Source organism: Canis lupus, chromosome 18 (assembly GCF_048164855.1).
Source record: "Canis lupus baileyi chromosome 18, mCanLup2.hap1, whole genome shotgun sequence".
In the NCBI taxonomy this organism is placed as follows: domain Eukaryota; kingdom Metazoa; phylum Chordata; class Mammalia; order Carnivora; family Canidae; genus Canis; species Canis lupus.
In genome coordinates, this window is record NC_132855.1 from 12,523,948 (window position 1) to 12,545,706 (window position 21,759).

Below are 21,759 nucleotides of genomic sequence, written 5' to 3' on the forward strand. Positions count from 1 at the left end.
TATACTAAATGATAGAAGTCAGACAGAGAAAGGCAAATACCATGTGATTTCACTTCCATGTGGAATCTAAAAAACAAAACCAAACCAAACCCAGACTTAACATGACAGGAAATAAATTGGTGGTTGCTAGAGAGGAGGGTAGACAAAACGGGCGGAGAAGATCAAGAAGCACAGACTTCCAAGTCTGAAGTAAATAAGTCACAGTGATGTAATGTACGGCTTGGGGAATGTGGGCACAATAATGTTGTATTAACTTTGTGTGGTGACAGATGGTAACAGACACGGTGGTGATCATTTCACAATGTATACAGATGGGGAATCGCTATGTTGTACACCTGAAACTAACATAATATTCTGTGCCAGTTACATCTCAATAAAAAAAAAGTTCTCTCAGACATGATATATTTTATTTTACTTGAAAGAAAAAAAATCATGCCTGCAACCCTAAGTCTGATATAGCAAATAACACTGCTTTTCTTGGGCTTTCAATAAAACACCATGGTCTTTGTCTATGCCCCTATGCACACAGTCAGTTGGACAGTTTATCCTGTGCCCTTTCAGTGTTCAACAGGAGAACAGGGGAAACATTTCCAAGAACGAAAGGGCAGGATTCTTATAGTTTCCTTCCCACTTGGCTATGTGACAGGAAAATTATGCCGTTGAAATATGAGTAAGCTGTAGCACCACCCTGGGCAGAAAAGTCAAGGGAGAAAAAAAGTTAAATTCATGTATTTACAAGAAACTCAAGACAGTGTTTTGAATTAGCTTTCTCTCCTTAAAAAGAAAATTATATTATTTAAAAAATAAATATAAGAAAACAGAGGAGGAAAAATAAGAATCACTTGTAACCTGCCTTCCCAGAGACATTTTTTAACATTGTAGTGTATATATCCTTTTTGTACTTCTTTTTAGTACACACACACATGCACAGGCTTTACAAAAGGAGAGTTATAATGTCTACTTGTAGCCTTTTTGTACCTGCCAGTATTTCCATGTAGTTAGTATTATTTTGGTCAGCACTTTTGCTGTTTGTGTGTTATTTCATTTTAAAGACTTTGTGGAGGTAGAGTTGACACACAGTATACGAATTTGAAGGACGTGCATGGTATGGTTAACCATTCCACTATTGTTGGACATTTACATCGTTTTCTGGTCTTTTTCACGATTGTGAACATTCTTTAATCAGCTTTTCTTTTAGGAAAATCTTTATTAATATTTATCCTGCTGGAGTACAATTCTTGATTCAGAAGATATACACATTTAAAGCTGTTCTTAAAATAAGAACAGGGATGCCCGGGTGGCTCAGTGGTTAAACATCTGCCTTTGGCTCAGGGTGTGATTCCCGGGATCCAGGATCGAGGCCTGCATCGGGCTCCCTGCGTGGGGCCTGCTTCTCCCTCTGCCTGTGTCTCTGCCTCTCTCTGTGCCTCTCATGAATAAATAAATAAAATCTTAAAAAATAAAATAAAATAAAAAAATAAAAAATAAAAACAGCCATGTAGCTCACTGAAATATCCTCATTTATACTTACCCCTTGTGGAGGAAGCTGTCTGTTTCTAACACCCTGGCCAACACCAGGCTGGTGTTCTCTTCAGGGATTCTCGCTTTCCTAAGAAAAATAGCAGTGAGATAGTTGAGGGGTTCTCACTAATCTGGGGAATTTACGAGTGCTTTTTATTTTTTTGGTTGAAGTCATTTCTCTAGAATTTGGCAGAATCAGGAACAGTGGAAAGAGTCCCAGAGTTTATTTGAGAGATATGTAAAGCTCCTAAATAATTGTCTTAAAGACAATGTTAATTGTTTAAATTACGAGTCCCCTTCACTTCCTATCATACATATGACACAGATGAGGACATTTGGCTGTGCGTATGTATAGCTGAGAGTGTTTGTGTTTCTAAAAATTGTTGTCATCATTCATTAACACACAGTTTCATATGAAACTTTAATCGTTCGAGTCATTTTCTCCTGGACAGCATCAGAGCTATGACCATTCCTTAGGAAATGTGAAAATTGATGTATGACTTGAATTAAACACCCAAATGATGTCTTGGCTCTGATGTTGCCTAGTACCCACGGTTTAGAGTGGATTTGCAGATTTTATTCCTTTAGTAAAGTGTATATTATTTGAGTGCTCACGATTTCTGACACTGGGTTAGGCACATGGGAGGAGGTGTGGGGGGAAAATCAAAGATGAGTATGACAGTTTGGGACTGAGCGTTTTATGATATTTTGTCTTCATGCAAAAAATAACTTTGCTTTTTGAAAGTAACTTTGTTAACCTCCATGGACCTGGATTGTCAGCTCTAACTTAATGCTCTTGTTTCTAAGAATTTAGTGTCTCTTCTAAACCTTGGCTGTTCTGGAAGCTCCAAGCCAGGCCAAGTTGATCAGCGACTCACTGTCTAGCAGCTAAGCACGGGTCACACAGTGCATGTCCTGCACGTCACCTTGGACAGAGGCCACAGGGAGGAGCAAGCAGCTCCCTGGACCAAAAGAAGCTGCTCTGTGTGGTCTGCAGGCCCCAACCGAAGGCTGCTAGGTCTCCCCAGATCCATCTGGCTGATTTCTTGGATCCTGCAGTTAGCAGAGCGCAGGGAGTTCCAACTGGAACAGCCCTTCTGGGGCCCTGCCAGGAATTTGCATCACAAACACCCAAGGGGCCAATCATCATGGGCTTTGTCAGCCGCTGTGTGGCAGAAAAATCCCTTCAACTGGATCTTCCTCCTTTCCATCGCTCTTTGCTTTGTCTCTGGGACTTTGTCCATCTGTGCAGCCACACTGCAGCCCAGTCTAAGTTAAGGGTGGGTGTTGGTCCAGTGAGGCCAAAGAAAAGACCCGGAAATAGCAGTGGAGACACAGGTTTATTGGGGAAACTTATAAATAAGGAGTCTAGAAGCAGTCAACTGGACAAAGCATCTGCTGCTGGGATCTGCATGCAGCAAGCTTTTATAGCACGGCAGCTTAGCCTAGCAACTGTCTGCAGCCTCTCCCTTCTTGCACGGCCAGCCTTCCAAGGAGATGAAGGCCTGCCATCTGGACACCCTTCATTACAAAGGAGACCCTCCGGGTTGAGCATCCCCAGGAGCCCCTGACCCTGAAGGCTGCACAACACATTCTTCTACACATTCTGCTTGATGGGAATATAGAGGCTGATGGGATCTGTACAATCTTCAAGACAGTGATTAGCAGGGACATTCAGGATGTGCTTGCACAAATGAGCTCTGCAGCTTCACTTTGGAAGTGAAAATGGAGATGAGAAGGGGTTACAGAGCCTGTTTAGAGAGGAAATGATCTTCTACTAGGGAACAGAATGCCATACCTTGGGCTCAGGTGAGAGGCTTCTGGCCACCCTGAAACATCAACCTTATTATTTTTTTCCTGGTATGTTTCTTTAAAAAAAAAATCGGTATATTGAAAGAAAGAGAGAGAGAGAGAAAGAGACAGAGAACCTCAGGAAAAGAGACTTCATAACGAAAAGTTCCTCTTTGTTTATGCTTCATCTGAACCCAAAGTGAGGAAGTTGAGAAGAAGAAGCACTAGTCAGGGAGAAACTCTCAAGGCCAGAAGAGTCTGCTGTGGCAAGTGGAACACACATAAAAACCTAAAGGTGCTCAGGCCCCAGGCCAGAAAGCTGTTGTGCAAATTTGCGGGGATAGCTTTATATATTCTAGATCCACATGAGCACACACAGGGACACAGATACACACACCTCTGCCCCCACATACACACTTATTTTGAACCAGTCTGTTAAACAATAAACTGAAGCATATTAAAATTTTTAAGAATTTATTTGAGCAAAAATCAATTAGAAGGGGTCAGTGCCGAACTGAAAATGGTTAGGAGTGCTGCACCCACAGGGGCCAAGGAAAAGACTTTTATAGAGAAGAGGAGGAAGCAAAGCAAAGCAATTGTTTGATTGGCTGCAGCGTAAAGCCTGGCTGGATATTTGTGATTGATTGTCCATAGGTATCCGGGTTTTTTGGTAACCCTGTGGCATTCACGGGCTTAGATTTTGTCTTGTTTATATAGGCCCCTGGCCTTGGGACAACCTCAGTTAACAGCCTCCTTGCTTAATTAACTCAACAGTTCTGTGCTTACTGGAAGAGTTTCCAGATCAAGTTTCACACTCGTCTATGTTGTATCCTTGAACACAGAGCTCTAACTTCAGAAAGCACCTTGCACCAGTCTGCCCTGTCTTTATCTCACTCCGTGTGGAACTAGTCCTGAGTGGTTCCTTTTCTCTCGTGATGTCGGCACGTTTTAAGATTATAGTTCAGCCACTTTCAGAATATACTACAATTTGGATTTGTTAAAAGGCAATTCATTACAGGTGATTTTTAGGAAGAGATAAAAGCCTGGCTCTCATACAGATAGAAGAATGAGCATGTGTTAAAACAATTTTACTCATGTGATGTGAGGGAATTAGGCAGATGTTTTAACGGTTTCAAAACAAAAGTCAAAAGGGCACCAGTTTCTCTGGAGCAAAGGGTTTTGGAAATGAATTGCAAATGAAGGCAAAGGTGGCTTTTCACCTGTAAGGAGGAAGTCCATTAAATCACTACAAGATAGGACAAAATATACATATTCATCAATTAGCTACAACTTAGAGACAACCTGGCTGTCATCTGATAACTCAGAAGGATATGCACAGCTTCCCATTGGAACACGATTTTTTTTTCCTACAGGCTTATCCTGTATTGCTTTTTGTTGTAAACCCATATTACTCATCTTTGGCTGGAATATCACAGATGCCTTGTGGTTATTTTTTTTTTTTCATTGCATCCTGTTGATGGCACATGATGTCTGTTTGTCTTATTCCTGGTTTCATTTTGGCCAATTAAGAGAGTGTGTAACAGGGGTCTCTACTGTAACACTTTTACCCCACTTTGTAATTAATTAATAAATAATTTTGGAGTAGTTAGACCATGGAAGACAGAAAACAGTACAAGTCAGGTTTGTATGCATCCACCACCCCCACCCCCATGAGATGTGGTTCTTTAACAACACGGGCACACCACTCTTTGAAATGTGGACTCATTCGGTCCTGTTTAATTCAGTAAGCTGGAACCTGGCACTGCCGTCATTTATTTGGGTGCTGAGTCTGTTTCAGATCCGGCTGTGGAAGCTTCAAGCAGCCTTCTGTGTCCTTCTGACCTGTCTCCCATTATTCTTGGAGCATTTCATTCCTTCCTGGCCCAGTGAGCTGTTCTAGGCTTATCTAGAGCTTTCCTTGCCTCAGTCCTTCTACAAGGAGCCCTATTTCTTTTAGTGGATGGTAGTGTTTGGCCCTTGCAAGAGGACCCAACCCCTGCTCAGGTCTGCCTTCCTGTGGTCACCTACTACTTTCACCCTGAGCAGTGGCTTTTTGAAGGAGGAAGGAGGGAGGGAAGGAAGCTAATGATGTTTTTTTTGTTTGTTTTGGTTTTTGTTTTTCAAAGGCAGGTAAAGGAAGGGGATGGGGAGGAGGAAGAAGATGGCTATATATGTTTTTACCGACCCCCTGACCCCCCTCCACCCCACCCCACCCCACCCCACCTGTGATTTACCAGAGACTAGATCTGATCTCCTTGTGGTCAGTTAGGTTTCTGAAGTGGTTACATTTTATGTGGATGAAAATGAAACTTAACTTCTTCTGAAGAGCCAAATCATTCATCAACCACTTACTGAGAATTTCTCTTCCATGTGCCTGACATTATGATACTGAGTCCCAGTGCTAAGACCCTGCCTTTAGGAAGCTGGAAGGTCAGTGAGATGTCCTACCTAAGTTATACGGTTGATGTTTCTCTCAGCGAGTGCAGGTGTGAGTGCCACCCTCAACCTGGTCCAGGAAGGGAAATCAGAGGTCAGGAAGGCTTCCCAGAGGAGAATTCACTAGAATCTGGTGAGTTTGGAGTAGGACTTAGCTAATTGGTCAGGCTGGTTAGCAGGGAAGAGTATTCAAAATGGAAAAATTTGGCAGATTGGAGGGATGGTAAGTGGTTTGATAGGATGAACATGACTTGTTTTCTTATCTTCTTGACCCCAGTTTTTGTAAGAAGCATAGTTTTCCTTTCTTGCAGACAAGATTTGTCTATTGCACATTTTCTTTTTTGCAGGCTACCATCACAGAGTCCCATTTGTTGTCCAAGACTATTGAAGTATCTTGGGATGTCTTACCTGCAAAGAGGCAATCTTTTCTCAAGAAAAGGCAAAGTAGAATTAGTGGGCATTTTCCCAAACAAAAATAATCTATTATTTCTTCATTGTTGAGCATATACTTAAGAACTGGTCTAAGTACTTTTTGGCTTTTGGCTCCATGTTTTTTCATTGAAAATGTACCCATTAAAGAAAAGAAAGAAAGAAAGAAAGAAGAAAGAAAGAAAGAAAGAAAGAAAGAAAGAAAGAAAGAAAGAAAGAAAGAAGAAAGAAAGAAAATGTACCCATTCTTATATCTAGGAATTTTCTCCCCATTGAACACATACACATTCTGATCCAAATGGAGTGTTCTGGTTGTGTTTACTCTTAAGTCAGTGCAGTGGGCTGGTGATAGTAGTTTAATTCTTGTCTTTTGATTGTTCTTTTCACTGGAGAACACCAATTTCTTACCTTAAATAATGTTTTGAAGTGAAAAAAATCCTTTACATCATGGCAGTTAAATCTCCCCCATATCTAATCCTGAGCTTTCTTCAAGATATGTTCTTTGTAAAAATTATTGCTTTCAAACATGCTTCTCATATGGTTTCTTTCAAATTTTGCAGACGATACCAGAAATTGCAGAAGATCATGAAGCCTTGGTAAGAATTTATGATCAATTAATATAGATGATGTAACACTTCCTTCTTCTCTTCATAATTGAACTCTGTCCTCTGACTGATTATATAACTATGCATCTAGATATTTTGAGTAAGTGAATTTTTTTTTGCTTCTTTGATGTTCTTATTAACAGGTTCTTCAAAAATTTATCCCCCCTCCTGCTTTTTTCTCTGCTTTGTGGTAGAAAGGATACTTTATGTTTGTTGCCACAAAATGATTACATCAGAGTTGCTATCCTCTTCCTGGAACAAAGCTAGGCATAATTTTATGTATTACTTTAAACAAAAACTCCCTTTTTTGTGGCCTGTGTGATGTTCAAAGTCAAAAATCTTTGATTTTCTTCAATGGCTCAGTATGAAAAAGATACACATTAGAAAAAATTCAGGATTGAAGTATGGAATGAAAATTATTTACTCGTAGTCTCAGGAAGTGCTCAGTTACCTATCAAGTGAACTGCATGATAATTGTGTTTGGAGATCTCAGAACTTCTTTTCTCAGAGTTTTTCCTCGTCAGTGCGTTTCTTATCCACTAAACAAGGTGAGTCCAAATAGGGTCTCACAAACCCTCTGCAGTAGGCAGAACAAATTTCCATTTTTCCAAGTTGTTAGGCAGATAATTTCAATTTAAGGAGCAAGACTGAACAGCATCTGAAAATGTGCACCTTAGTTTTTGAGTCTTCAGAGAAAATTCTGATCGCCTTCAGGGTCTAATACTGGTCTTGAGTTATTCATCTTCTTCTCCCCTTCCCACATAGAAAAAAAGTGTACACTCTTTAGTTATCAAATCCTAATAAAGCAGAAAGCACTGTTGAGTTTTCAGGTTAGGTTTTTAAAATATTTTTGGTATGTAAATTTAATAAAGTAGAAATACTTAATGGTAATGGCAGCAGAAGCCATCTTTTATGAAGGTTTACTCTGTTCTGGGCACTGTCTAAATGTTTACACTCATTACCTTTGATTCATACTTGTATCCACCACACGAGATCAGTATAATGAGAATTATCTCCTTGATGCAGAAGTTAAAATCAGGTGGTGGAACTGGGACTCAAACTGAGTTTTTCTCTGACAACCTCGTACAACTTGCTAACATAGAGGAATTTGGAGGCTCTGAAGCCAAAGTAATTTCTTAAGCTTTATCTGCCAATAGTTTTAATCTTTTGGTATGTAGGGATGCTGGAAGTATGCCTACACATGGACCATGGTTTTCACTTATCTAACATAGACAAAATCAGTGCTCAGGGCCTTCATTCTGGTGTTGGCATAATATTTTAATTAGACTTCATACAGATAACAATTATAAAATCTAGACAAAGTAGTGTAAACAAAAACACCTAAATACAACTATTTGAAGAAACTGGATAGCAACCTAAAGTAGACAGGAAAAGGGAGGTCAGTCCTTGAAAGAACAAATGGGCCTTGGATGAGATTTGTGTGTTTGTACTTTTTGCCTGAAGATAACCACTCATCCAGTTAGCATGGGGTGGTTGAAAGCCTCAGTCAGCCCCAAACTATTTCTTCTTAGTAACTTACCAAGACTGAGGCTTATGAGGGAGAATCCATGAAAAAAGGGAAGCTCAGAGGGTATGAGATCCCGTACCTACACATCTACATATACCCGCCTATAAACTCTGCCCAAAGTGGAAGTGTGAATGTACATGTGTGTAAGTGTGTATGTATGTGAGAACCCCAATGGGCCTGGTAAAGACAGCAACTAGAAATGGAAAGAACTGAGAAGAGATTTCAACTGCCACTCACTGCAGAATTTGGAGTTTGATTCTAGCTAGGTTTCTTTCTGCTCTAACAAAACATTCTTCAGAAGAACAAAACTGGATATTGAGACTTGACAATTTTATTCCCAATGTTCAGAGTATAATAAAGAAATTACTAGATATATGAAGAATAAGAAAAGATGACCCATTCTTAAGAAAAAAGTAAAGTAAGTAGTAGAAGCTGAGCCTGAGATGCCCCAGGTGTTGGAACTAGCAAATGAAGATTTTAAAGGAACATTTATAAATTAGAAGACAAAAATATTAGTGTAATGAGTGCACAGATGAGAAGTCTTAGCAGAGAAATGGAAACCATAAGGAATAACCAATTGGAAACTATAAAACTGAAAAGTATAATATTTTAAATGTATGGGAGTTGAAGAGGGCAGAAGAAATAGTAAACTTGAAGATGTATCAGCCCAAATTCCCTAGTCTGAAGACTGGACAAAAAGAGTAGTGAGTAATTGATCTGTGAGATGGTAACAGTTGATTTAAAATACATTTAACTGGGGTCTCAGAAAGAGAGGAAAGAGAGAATGAAGCAGAAAAATATTTGGGTTTCCAAAATTTGTTGAAAAACGTAAATGTATAGGGCTAAGAAGCTCAGTGATCCTAAGTGGAATAAATAGGAAGAAAACTGTATGTGGAAACATCATAGTCAAACCTCTGAAACTTAAGGATTTATTTACGTATTTTTAGAGAGAGAGAGAGAAAGAGAGATCGAGTATGAAGGAGGGTGGGGAGGAGAGGGGCAGAGGGAGGGAGAAAGAGAGAATCCCAGCTAGATGCTCCGCTGAGTGCAGAGCCCGACACGGGGCTCGGTCCCACAACCCTCATCATGACCTGAGCTGAAGTCAAGAGTCCCACACGCTTAGCTGAGGGAGTCACCGTAGGTGCCCTGAACTTCTGAAATTTTTTTTTAATTTTTTTATTTATTTATGATAGTCACAGAGAGAGAAAGAGAGAGAAGCAGAGACATAGGCAGAGGGAGAAGCAGGCTCCATGCACCAGAAGCCCGATGTGGGATTCGATCCCAGGTCTCCAGGATCGCGCCCTGGGCCAAAGGCAGGCGCCAAACCGCTGCGCCACCCAGGGATCCCCAGAACTTCTGAAATTTAAAAATAAAAGGATACCTTGAAGGCAGAGAAAAACAGCTTATTACATTAAGAGAGTAAAATGAGAGTGGATTTCTCATTAAAACCAGTAGAGGCCAGAGGGCAACATTTTAGAAGTGCCAAAAAAAAAAAAATCCCCCAAAACACAAACGAAAACTTGTCAAGCCATAATTCTTATCCAGTAAAAATATCTTTTGGAAATGAAGGTGAAATAAAGACACTTTTAGATGAAGGAAAACGAAGGTGGTTTGTCGTTAGCGGGCCTACACTATATAGGAAATATGAAGGAAGTTCTCCAGACTGAAGGGATGTGACACTAGATAGAATTCAAGCTCTATGGAGGGAAATTATAGAGATGTGGATAAATACAAAAGACAAGATAAAGTTTTTGTTTTAAAATTTTCTTCTATTTCTGGCGTGCTCAGTCGGTTAAGTGTCTCACCCTTGGTTTCAGCTCAGGTCATTATCTCAGGGTGGTGAGATCCCAAAATCCTGGGTCTGAAGCCTATTCAAGATTCTCTCCCTCTTCCTATGCCCCCTCCCACCCCCACATGCTTTCTTTCAAAAATAAATAAATCTTTAAAAATTTTTTTTCTCATATTTCTTTAAAAAACATGTGACCATACAAAGCTAAAAGAAGGATAACTCAAAATGCAATAGAGGAATTAAAATGGACTATAAAAAATATTTGCTTATGCAAAAGAAGGTAAGGAAAGAAAAACAGAACAAAACGTAGTTGAGACAAACAGGAAATAAATGATAAATTGACTTAAACCTAATCATATCAATAATCAAGTCTAAATAGATTAATCACTACGATGAAAAGATTACAGATCAAATTTGAAAAAGCATGCATGACCCAGATATTTGCTATTTATAAGAGATGTCCTAGAAATGCAAAGGTGAATGTAGTTTGAAAGTTGGAAAATGCATAGGTATAAATGTGAATAATACATGTGATTATGAATAATAATAATAAAACTAAGTTGTTTTATTAATAGCAGACAAAATAATACTTCAAAACAATATTTTGTCAAAAGTAAGGAAGGATAATTCATAATAAAATGGTTAACTTATTAGGAAGACATAAAAGTGTTAAATGTTTAGTTAATTTAAGATTTCAAAAAGCTTGAAACAAAAACTGACAACTAAAGGGAAAAATAGACAAATTCATAATAATAATTGGTATTTTAACACTGTCTTCTAACTTAGGAAAACTTGGCAAAATCAGGGTATACAGGATTTGATCAACACTATAAAGATCTTGGCTTTTTATATAGAGAGCATCACGTTCAACAGTAGCAGAATATGTACTCTTTTCAAATGCATGGGCAACGTTCCCCAAATAGACCTTATACTAGGCCATGAGAAGTCTCAAGAATCTTCAAATGATTGAAATTATGCAGATTATATTCTTTGACCACAAGGAAATTGTATTAGAAATCAGTAACAAAAAATTTGCTGAAAAGCCCCAGATATTTGAAAATTAAAAGACACCCAGGAGTCAGGTAATAAACCCAGGTGAAAATGCAAATTTTTTGAATTGGATGATAATAAAATACAATATAGCAAAACAAAATCTGTGGATACAGCTAAAGCAGTGCTTAGAGGGAAATTATAGCCTTAAGTGCCTATATTGGGAAAGAATGGTTTTAAAAATCAATGATCTAATTTTCTACCTTAAGAAGGTAGAATAAATAAGTGTGAATTACATAAGTAGGGAAAGGAATAAAAAGAGGACCTATCAGTGAAATAGAAGACATATAAATAATAGAGAAAATTAAAGCCACAACTGATTATTTTTAAGTATTTAGTAGGAAAAAAGAAGAGAAAAACCCAAACATCAATACTAGGAGTAAAAGAGGAAATATTACTATAGGTTGCACTGCAGGTAAAGGATTATTGTGAATAACTTTATGCCAATAAATTTTAAATTTTAGATATCAAATGTGCCAGCTAATCAGACCATCTAATGAACACTGGTGCAAAAACCCCTGGCAACGTATTAACAGATAGAATCAAATGATATATAAATAGGATAATACATTGTGGCCAGTAAAGGTTTATTCCAGAAATGGTTTAATGTTTGAAAAACAGTCACTATGATTTAGCATTTAGTAAAACAAAGGCGAAGACTTAAGGAGAAAAATTTTTTTCATAGATACGGAAAATAATAGGTAGATACAGAAAAAGCCCTTCATAAATCCAACATCCATTCATAAAATTCTCAGCAATCTAGGAATAGAGGGAACTTCCTCAATCTGATAATGAGCACTTACAAACAAAAAACAAAAAACAAAAACAAAAACAAAAAAACGCATCATACTTAATGTTGGAGGACTGAATTCCTGCCAATCTCTGCCCTCTTAAAAACTGGGGATACAGTAAATATGTTTACTCTATACACTTGTGTTAACATAGTACTAGAGGGTTTAGCTATAGCAATAAGTCAAGAAAGAAAGAAAAGACATAATGATCAGAGAAGAAGGAGTAAAACCAACTCTATTCATAGAAGACATGACTGTCTATGTAGAAAATCACAAGGAATCTGTAAAGAAACTGTTAGATCTCATAATTTAATTTAACAAGTTTTCAGGATACAGCATCAGTGTATAAAAGTGATGTATTATACACTAACAGTCAACAACTAGAAAATGAAATGTAAAAAATTCCATTTGCAGAGTGTCACAATCATAAAATTCAAAGAAATAACTTTAACAAGAGACATATAATATCTGTTCACTGAAAAATAAATACATGGCTGAAAGAAATTAAAGACCTAAACAAGTGGAGAATATGCCATTTCCTGGAAGATATAATATTGTTAAGATAGCAGTTCTCCCCAAATAAACCTGTAGGTTCAATGCAGTAGGATTATTTTTAAGATTTATTTACTTACTATATATAGAGAGAGAAATCATGAGCCCCAGGAGGGTCAAAGCGGGAGAGAGAGAGAGAGAGACAGAGAGAGAGAGGGGAAGCTGACTCCCCACTCAGTGGGGAGTCTGACGCTGTGGCTCCATCTCACGACCCTGAGATCATGACCTAAGCCAAAACCAAGAGTTGGCTGCTTAACCTACTGAGCCACCAGGTGCCCCCAATGCAATATGATTTTTTAAAAAGACATTGCAGACCAATCCTAAAACTTAAAGGAAATGTATAGCACCTAAAATAGCCGACACAGTCTTGAAAAAGCAACAAAGAGAAACCAAGTTGGAGGATTTCATTACCTGACTTCAAGACTTCCTAAAAAGTTATTGGGATCCCTGGGTGGCGCAGCGGTTTGGCGCTTGCCTTTGGCCCAGGGCGCGATCCTGGAGACCCGGGATCGAATCCCACGTCGGGCTTCCGGTGCATGGAGCCTGCTTCTCCCTCTGCCTGTGTCTCTGCCTCTCTCTCTCTCTCACTGTGTGCCTATCATAAATAAAAAAAAAAAAGTTATTAACACAGTGTGATACTGGTGTGAGGCGATAGACAGATCAAAGAAATAGAATAGAGTCCAGAATTGATTTGCAGTTAAATTTTTAACAAAGGAGCCAAAAGAACGTTTGCACGCAGAAGGCATGCTATGAAATCTGAAGGCCAAGGGAACGTCTAAAGGGTGATTTAGAAATGCATAACCTTTTATGTATATAATGTTTACCATATACAACAGGAAACATTTGGAAAAATTCAAAAGGCAGAGCAGAGCTATATTCATTAACTTTGGGAATTAAGGATCTAGTGAGTATGATGGATAGGATTTGTCGATAACTTTAAAAAGTGGCCTTAACTTGCATCTTATCTCCCCTTCTGCCTTGGGCATGGCACCCAACCGAAACATTTGGAAGCACTGTTCTTTTATAAATTTAGCAGCTTAAATTGAAATGCTTTGAGATTGGCTGAATTTTGTTGGAATGAAGATGGTCTCTACTGAGTTGATGAGAAACATTTATTTGAATCATTCCAGCACACATGGTGTGTTGGCTGTGACATGGCTCTCGACCAGCATGTAAAGTTTGCAGTCGGCTTAATTTGTGGCAGGCAGTACTGCAAAATCTTTAGCTTAGCACTTTATAAAAAACAAATAAACCAAACAAATAAAAGTGCTCCCGCATGTGCCATGTGGTGGCTTTATACTTGTAACCCTTTTGCCCTTGATCTTGTACACACAGCCTTGACTTCAGACACAGGGCCTTGGCTCCTGCCTTCTGTCTTTGGAGTCTGTGTCACTCCTCTAGGATTTAAAGTAAACATCTATGTCAGGGTTCGGTAAGGGCTTTTATAGCTGCATCATTTGAAATTAGGTGATTGAGTCGCTTGGATTTGGAATGCAATAACATGTTAGCATGGACATCTTCTCTTTGCAATTGAGGTTTTGAGGTTGAATTACAAAAAATTCTCTCTTGTGGAAACCTTGTATGCCATCTAACAACGCCACAGTGAATTATACTTATGTCGTATGTGCTATAAATACGTATGTAGCATATTATATGTGTATATTTTATATTGTAATAATACAACACATATATTTGATATCTGTTATATATAATGTAAAAATAGAATATATATGATCGAAGAATATACATAGAATATATTAAAATATATCACATGTATAAATAAAATGGTATTAGGTAGTAGTTCTATAAAATTGGAATATAAATAATACAACATTTATATAAACTGTTATTAGATGGACCAAGGGAGCGATCCCCTGCTCTGGGCATCTTGGTTTGTGTTCTGGAAGAAGTTTCTCTCACTTACCAGTCATTCACACTGATGGATAACAGCAAAGCATATAAAGGCCTACCTGCAGTTGCAGAAATGGTGCTCCATGTCCTCCACAACCGTGGAGATTGAAATCCTGGCCCCAAAAGCAAAATGTGGATATTTGGAAACCAAATAATACTCTTTCTCTTTCTCTCCATCTTTCCTCCCAAGTCCTTGCATCCTGCCTGAGGAGTCCATGGGCAGAGCTCTGGAGCATTTGAGGAAGTGGGACAATCCCCAGGTGTTACTAAGGCCACTTGGATGATGGGCCCTTTTTATAATTTATAATACATTATAAAAATATAATTTATTTTTTGTTTCTAAAGTAGTTAAGGAAGACTAATCTATCTCTGTTCTCAGCTTTAAGTAGCTCTAGGGGATATAAAGTAAAGAGTTGGATTCCAATAGCTTTTTTCTTTGTCATTGTCTGTTTCATTGCTTGTACTGCGAGTGACAACATGAGGCTGTGTTTTGCACTATATGGAGGCCATGGATGCCATTCTCCGATGTCGATGTCGTGTATAATGGGAGTCTCTTAGCCGTTGAGGTCTTTTAACTTGCCACATATATGCAAATGGCAACTATTAGTTACCATGTTTGTTTCCCCCCTTTCTAAGCAAAAAGACAAAAAATATGCTAATGGTGTTTACCACTAATGCTATAATAAAAAAAATACATTAGCTAATATCGTTTACTACTAATACTATACATTATTATGTAATAATATCTTCACAGTAATACTAATGCCAAGGCGTTTTATTAATCTTACTAATTGCTTTAATACCTGGCTCTCTTATTTTCCTGAGGCAATTTCCTTTTTTATTTTTTTCCTCTGCATAATCTGACATCTGGATTTTCTTGTGATTCATTGTAGAAGGAGTTGTCTCTGGATTTTCTTTTTCTTTCTTTTTTTTTTTTTAATTTAATCTTTCTTGATACTCTTTTTAACCCATTTTTCATCTTTCTACTTTTTTTTTTTTTTGGGGGGGGGTATTCTCCTTCAAGTAAACTTGGGTTTTCCGGTTTGGATATTTTGAGGGGCATGCCATCTAGGGAGAGCCCCTGTAAGATTGGTATTGCCAGTATGTGACTCTGAGAAACCTTTAAAAAATGTATTTCTGACCTGAGTGGTTTGGCTCTCCTTGCCTTTTTTTTCTGCCCTGGACAGAGAATCCTTGACACAATGAAGGCAAACATTTGAAGATCATGAACTTCATTTACCTTTCTAGAAGATCACTTTTGCGTAATGATCATAGCTAACAATCACATGTTGCTACATATGCACTACACACTGCTGGAAAAGATTGAAGTGTGGTAGCTTGTTCTGTTTCCCCCAGAAATCCTAAGTAAGGTATCACCACCACCACTGGCATTTTTAAGAAGGAAACTGAGGCACAGCATGCATCAGTAACTTGCCCACTTTGAGTTGCAGCGGAAACTTGTATCTGATTCCAGACACCACCCACATAATGGTGTCTTTCTCTTGCACCCCATCCTCTCTGATCTCTAGTAGCTTGGGATCACGGTCTTCTGCTGAGAGCCTCACAGCCTCTGAAGTGATGCAGAAGGCCCAACCAAGGTCATCCCAGAGGCTGGGCTGAGAGCACTGGCCAGAAGGGAAGTTACGAAGCTGTTTTAAAAGAAATAGGAGACTGTTTTCTATTATTTTTGCTGAAAATAGTTGAGAAGTTTCATTCTAAACATTCTATGAGACTTTGTAGTGTAACAATTGTGGCATGTAGGAGTCTAGAGACTCGAAATAGAACAACCAACTTTATTTTTTTTAAGTCTCAAGTGCATGAAATCTGTGAGATGGCATACATGGGCAGAAATCCCGATGGGCCTCATTCAGTGTACTTGAAGAGAGTACTTATTTTGACAGTTAACATTTATTATGGTGATAATTTACGGTAGAGGTGAGTTTCTGTAAGACTCTGAGTGTCTGTTAAGTGTTGTTTTGAGAGCATTAGAAACCAGGATATTGTCTTGTGAGGAACAAGGGTCAAGTTGTTTTAGAAGGATAGTGCTTTTGCCTGAGTGCATCTGATCTCTGTTCTGATTTCTAACCCATGCATTCAAACCTTCCTACAGCCTTCCAAATCACTGCAAGTCTGTGGCCAGCAAATAATCATTATTTTCACAGATATTCTATAGAGCCTATTAATAAGGATATAATGCTGGCCAGTGTAACATAGAAATGAGTACGCTCATTTACATATATATTACATATATATGTAATATTTGTATTGAGGTGTTTGTGTGTGTGTAAGCACTCACCTACACACATACACATACGTACATATGTATATAGACTACTCAGATCCTCTGCAAAGTGCTAGTGGTCTTACTAGAATTATTTCTAATTATTAGATACCCGTGAATAATAAAAGAAGCACATTGCCCTCTGTTGGCTGAGAAGATTTTCTTTAAGCTACCATCTACTGAATGCTTATATGCTGTACGTTATTAAGTGCATTACAAGCAGCCCTGTGTTAAATAAGAATCATTATTCAGTTTTTCAGCCAAGCACACAGAGGCTCAGGGGGATTAGTTAATGGCCCCATATGACACAGCTCACCAGAGTGAGAGTCAGTATGAGTCCAGGTCTGTCACACTGAGGCCCTAGCTTACTTTGCAAAGCTCACCTACTTTCTTCCCACTAACTCACATTTTTGAGGAAGTTTCCTATGGCCCAGCTGCTTATCCCAGTGATCTTTTACAGATCCGTTGCATTCACTTTTCTGAAGCTTTCTCACCTCTGTGTCTGTCCTCCTGCTCAGCTCTTGGTCCCATCTCCATTAATCCTCTTTGTGTTTTCCAGCTTTGGAGACATGCTGTCCTTCACCCTGACGGCCTTTGTTGAACTGATGGACCATGGGATAGTGTCCTGGGACACGTTTTCAGTGGCATTTATTAAGAAGGTAATGTAGCTTGTGATTTTTGAGATTCAAATTCCTTTCTTAGATATTTTGCTCTGCTTTGAGGATATTGCTTGGTGGTTTCCTTTCTTCTTTGTGTAACAGTTGGTGTGCCTGTTGAGAGTATTATGAATGTGGGGGTCTGGGCACTTAAATTCTGTGTGCAGATGACCTCGTCTCCCCACCAGGATCATAACGGTTTGTTCACGAGAACCTTCACTCAAGGGAAATCAAGGCGTCACGTTGTCAACACCACGGTAGTGGTCCCTGCTGTGTCCCTGTCCGGGACTCAGTTGTTCTCAAGACCTAAGTAGAGTTCCTTTTTAAACTTTCTGCCCTCAATCAGCTATTCAGGGAACAGAAAGAGGCAGAGTATAACTGATTTCCTACATGCCCGGGTTTAAAGCAGGGACGTAAGAGAAGGAGGTGTGCTTGGGTCCATGCTTCTTAGGTGGAGCCTGCTTGCTTGTTATCATGGGGCAATAAATGTCTCTGGGATCGATTGCTCCCTCTTTAGGAGGAAGCTAATAAAGGGGTGGGAAAGGTGGACTTGGTGTGGGAAGAGAGGGAAGAAGAGCTCCCACCATTCCCCACAGGTGAGTTGTGTAAAGACACATTTGCAAACCTACAATTCTGTTTCCTGTCATGTAACAACAAATAAATAGTCCTGCCTTTGTAACTGTTAAATATGACATTAAATAATGGATTATTTTTGCTATTTATTAATTTGTTAATTGATTTTCCCTCTCTTTGTAATTGTGAAATGGTTTCTAAGAATATTGGCATTTTTCTTCCTGTTGTATTGGGAGTGAAGAGATGTTTGGAATTCATACATTTCTAAGTATAGATTTCTGGGAAGGGTTATGTGAAATAAAGACTTTCCAAGAATCTGTGCAAAAGCTGGAAAGTCAAAGCAAAATCCAGAAGAATCACTTGATCAACATTCTATGTTGAAATCATGATAGGCTTTTGGAAAGTTGCACAAAGTAGTATAGAATATTCCCATATACCTTCATCTAGTTTCCCCTAGGTTAACATTTTGCATAATGATGGTACAATTCCCAAACTAAGGAATTAACAGTGGTGCAATACTATTACCATTATTTGATTTCACCAGTTTTTAATGTCCTTTGTCTGGTTAAGGATCCAATTTGGGATCCCACATTGCATATAGTTGTCTTCCAATCTGACAGTTCCTTGTTTTTTCCTGAATTTTCATGACTTTTGTTGAGTACTGGTCAGTTATTTTGTAGAAATCCAAATCAATTTGGATTTGTTTGATATTTGATGGTTTAAATAAGGTGATGCATTTTTAAAAGATTTTATTTATTTATTCATGAGAGACATAGAAAGGGAGAGAGAGAGAGAGAGAGAGAGAGAGAGAGAGAGAGAGAGGGGGGTAGAGGTAGAAGCAGGCTCCATGCAGGAAACCTGATGTGGGACTTGATCGCGGAACTTCAGGATCATGCCCTGAGCCAAAAGCAGACACTGAGCCACCCAGGTGTCCCAAGGTGATGCATTTTTGGCAAGAATACCAGAGAAATAATACTGTGTCCTTGTCAGCTCATTGTATTAGGGTCCATGCTGTCTATATGTGTTAGTAATGGCGGTGTTGACCTTGATTATGTGGTTGAGGTGGTATCTGTTGGGTCCCCTCACTGTGAAGTTACTCCTTCTCCTTTTGAAGTTAATCAGTATCTTGAGGGGGAAACAATCTTGAATTGAAGGGCACAGGAGAGCCCCTGTGGTTGAATGAGGGTGTTGGGAATGGAAGCCCCACAGATTGCATGATGTTGCATGTTTATTTCAGACAAAGAGCTGATTGGGAACTCAGGGCCTTCTCAACAGACCTCTGAATTTTCTTTCCTTATATAAGGGCATAAAGCCAAAGGAGATGATTAATGGGAACCACTAGAAAAGGAAGCCTCTTTTTGCCTGTATTATTCAGTGATACAAATTGCTAAAGAGTAAAGAAACAACTGTAGATGAGAAAGCCAGAGAAATTTAAACCGTAAATTATAAATGCAAAGAACAAATTGCTGTGTTTTGTCTTTCTAGGATAAAAGATCTAGAGAAGTAAGTTCAAATTGGAAATTGAGTTTTGTGGATTTTTCATACTTAACAAATATTTTATCCCATTCTGGATTTACGGCAGGCCTTTCTTTGCTACATTCAAATTGCCTTGCCTGTCTGTTGTTAGAGACTCTTTGGCTCTAAAAATAATGCTGTCCTGAATGCAAATTCCTTGAAGTTGTGTTGTGCTTTCATCCACAGTATCTCTTGTGATCTCACAGCAATCCTTTCCAGAATAGAATAGGCCGTCTCGCTATTCCTGGTCAGGAGGCAAGGATGCAGTCAATGGCTTGGGGAGGTTAAGTGATGTCACAGGGAGTGAAGTGTTATCAGTCCCATGGTTAAGGGCTTCTTCCCCCATGTCATGCACTTGTGCTTTCAAGTGGTGGAAAAAATAGCTCCTGAAGACTTGGTGAACTGGCATCGCCTCTGTTCAGCCCTCCCTGACCTCACTGGTATGGAGTTAAGTGATTTCTTCTCCTCTCCATTCTCCTTGGATCTCTTCTTTGCCCTTGTGCTAACACTCACCACATTCTGTGAATTCTTTTTTCTTTTTACTGGCTCCCAGTAGACCATGAGTCCTAGGAGGCTGGCATCACAGCTTTCTGCATGACTTTATCTTTGGGACCTGGCACAGAGTAAGACATTAATATGTTTCTGTGAAGTGAATGAATGAAATTTGTTTTGGAAGCATTTTTTTTTAAGCCCTAGAACTTGAAGAAGAGAAGGAATATAATGACATTGCATTTAAATATATTTCAAGTCAAATTGCAGTCATGAATGGAAAGGAAGAATGTCAATAATTTAATACCTAACTACTTAAGAAAATGGTTCTCACTCACTAAAATTAAATAAAAAAGCATCTAAGGAAGCAAGGACTAGCAGTCTTGGCAGTTTAAAGAGAAAACGAAATATTTTCTCAAAAAGCAATACATTTAACAAATCTCATGTTCTCAATCCTGGTCACATTCTCTTTCTCTTGCATTGCTACTTAGACCTCAGTCCCTTTGTGTGAATCTGAAAAATGGTCATCAGAAAATGACTTTATAATTGATAGTTTTTGTAAGGTTAACTTTTTTTATTCATTAGCTGGATCAAATTCAGCACTTTGACAACCCAGGAATTGTATGCAGGCAACTGTCTTTTAAATGGAGCTTTATCTCGACAAAACTCAACTAGGAAATACACTGACAAAAGATGCTTATCTCTGTGGTCCAGACTTGGCTTCCTATTAATGCCAAATTCATACCACTTTGGAGAAATATATTTTTCCCTGCCAGCCCCTGTCTTCTTCTTTATTGTTTTCTTATGTGGGGATCTAAATTCTAGTTTGCAGACTTTGTCTGCAATAAGTAAGGTCATTCCATAAACATTTGAAACATGGAATCCCTTGATGCCAATATATAATGTTGCTTTTTAAAGATTGCTACTTAGGGAGAAGGTAGGAAAGTATGGAGAAGAAAGAAAAGAAAACCAAAACAAAATAAAACAAAAAAACCATAGAACTTCCTGTATTGCGATTTGGTTTTCCCCTAGCCAAATATAACACCAGTGCCTTTTCTTGGAAGGAGTGTTTCATACAAATGCTCTTACACCCTTGGCTCTGCAGGAGGGCCTGGTTCACTCTATGGTGTTCTCGGTGCCTGGACAAACATCCAGCCAGTTCTGTTTAGATACCCAGTAATTTTTACCTCTTAAAAACTTGAGAGATTTATGGGCCTGTGCCCAGATAATTTAAAATATGGCAATGGAGCTGCATGCTCTCTCTATGGTTCTTTTTAGTTTGCACGGGAGAATTTTAAGATCTCATTCTAAGTTATTCTAGGAGGTGTTTATGTGATTTTAATAGGTTATGTCATTGATTCATGCACTGTGATGCTCTTGGCTTCTTAGAAGCCATGCAGTTACTCTTCTGTATTATTTAGGTAACATTTTTAAGTGAATGGAAACATGTGGAAGTAGTATATACACTTATGCTGACTCTTCCTACCTCTTCTTTCTTGTGGTACAGTCTTACTTTCATGCAGCTGTGCGTTGGCTCATAAGGGCTGGCTCACCTGTGTCGGCCAAAAGTGTAGTTACGGAGCTGGGGATAATCTAAAGGCAAAGAAAGTCATTATTGATTATTTTTGTTGGGGGAGGGTATGGGAAGACAAGAGAAATTAAAATTTAACCAGAAAATCTTTAATGCTCTGTAACTATACTAAGACCCGTAGTTTTAAAAATAGAGAACATAACATTTGTATTTTTATGAATTTGTATGTGCACTAATGAGGAGCCTGTCCACAGACATTAGGTTCACTCAGCACTGATGCCTTGGTTATTAGAACTCCTTAGATGAAAATA

General features: G+C 38.6%; 1 protein-coding gene across 6 annotated transcripts in view; it reads left to right on the plus strand.

Annotated features, from left to right (window-relative positions):
* The window catches only part of ELMO1 (engulfment and cell motility 1), a 526,171-nt gene that overhangs the window by 169,362 nt on the left and 335,050 nt on the right, over positions 1-21,759 (plus strand). For all 6 annotated transcript variants that reach the window (XM_072783482.1, XM_072783477.1, XM_072783480.1 and 3 more), the window contains 2 exons: positions 6,738-6,773; positions 17,244-17,343. In XM_072783482.1, coding sequence (XP_072639583.1) covers positions 6,738-6,773; positions 17,244-17,343 — 136 coding nt within the window. The remainder of the gene's footprint in view (positions 1-6,737; positions 6,774-17,243; positions 17,344-21,759) is intronic.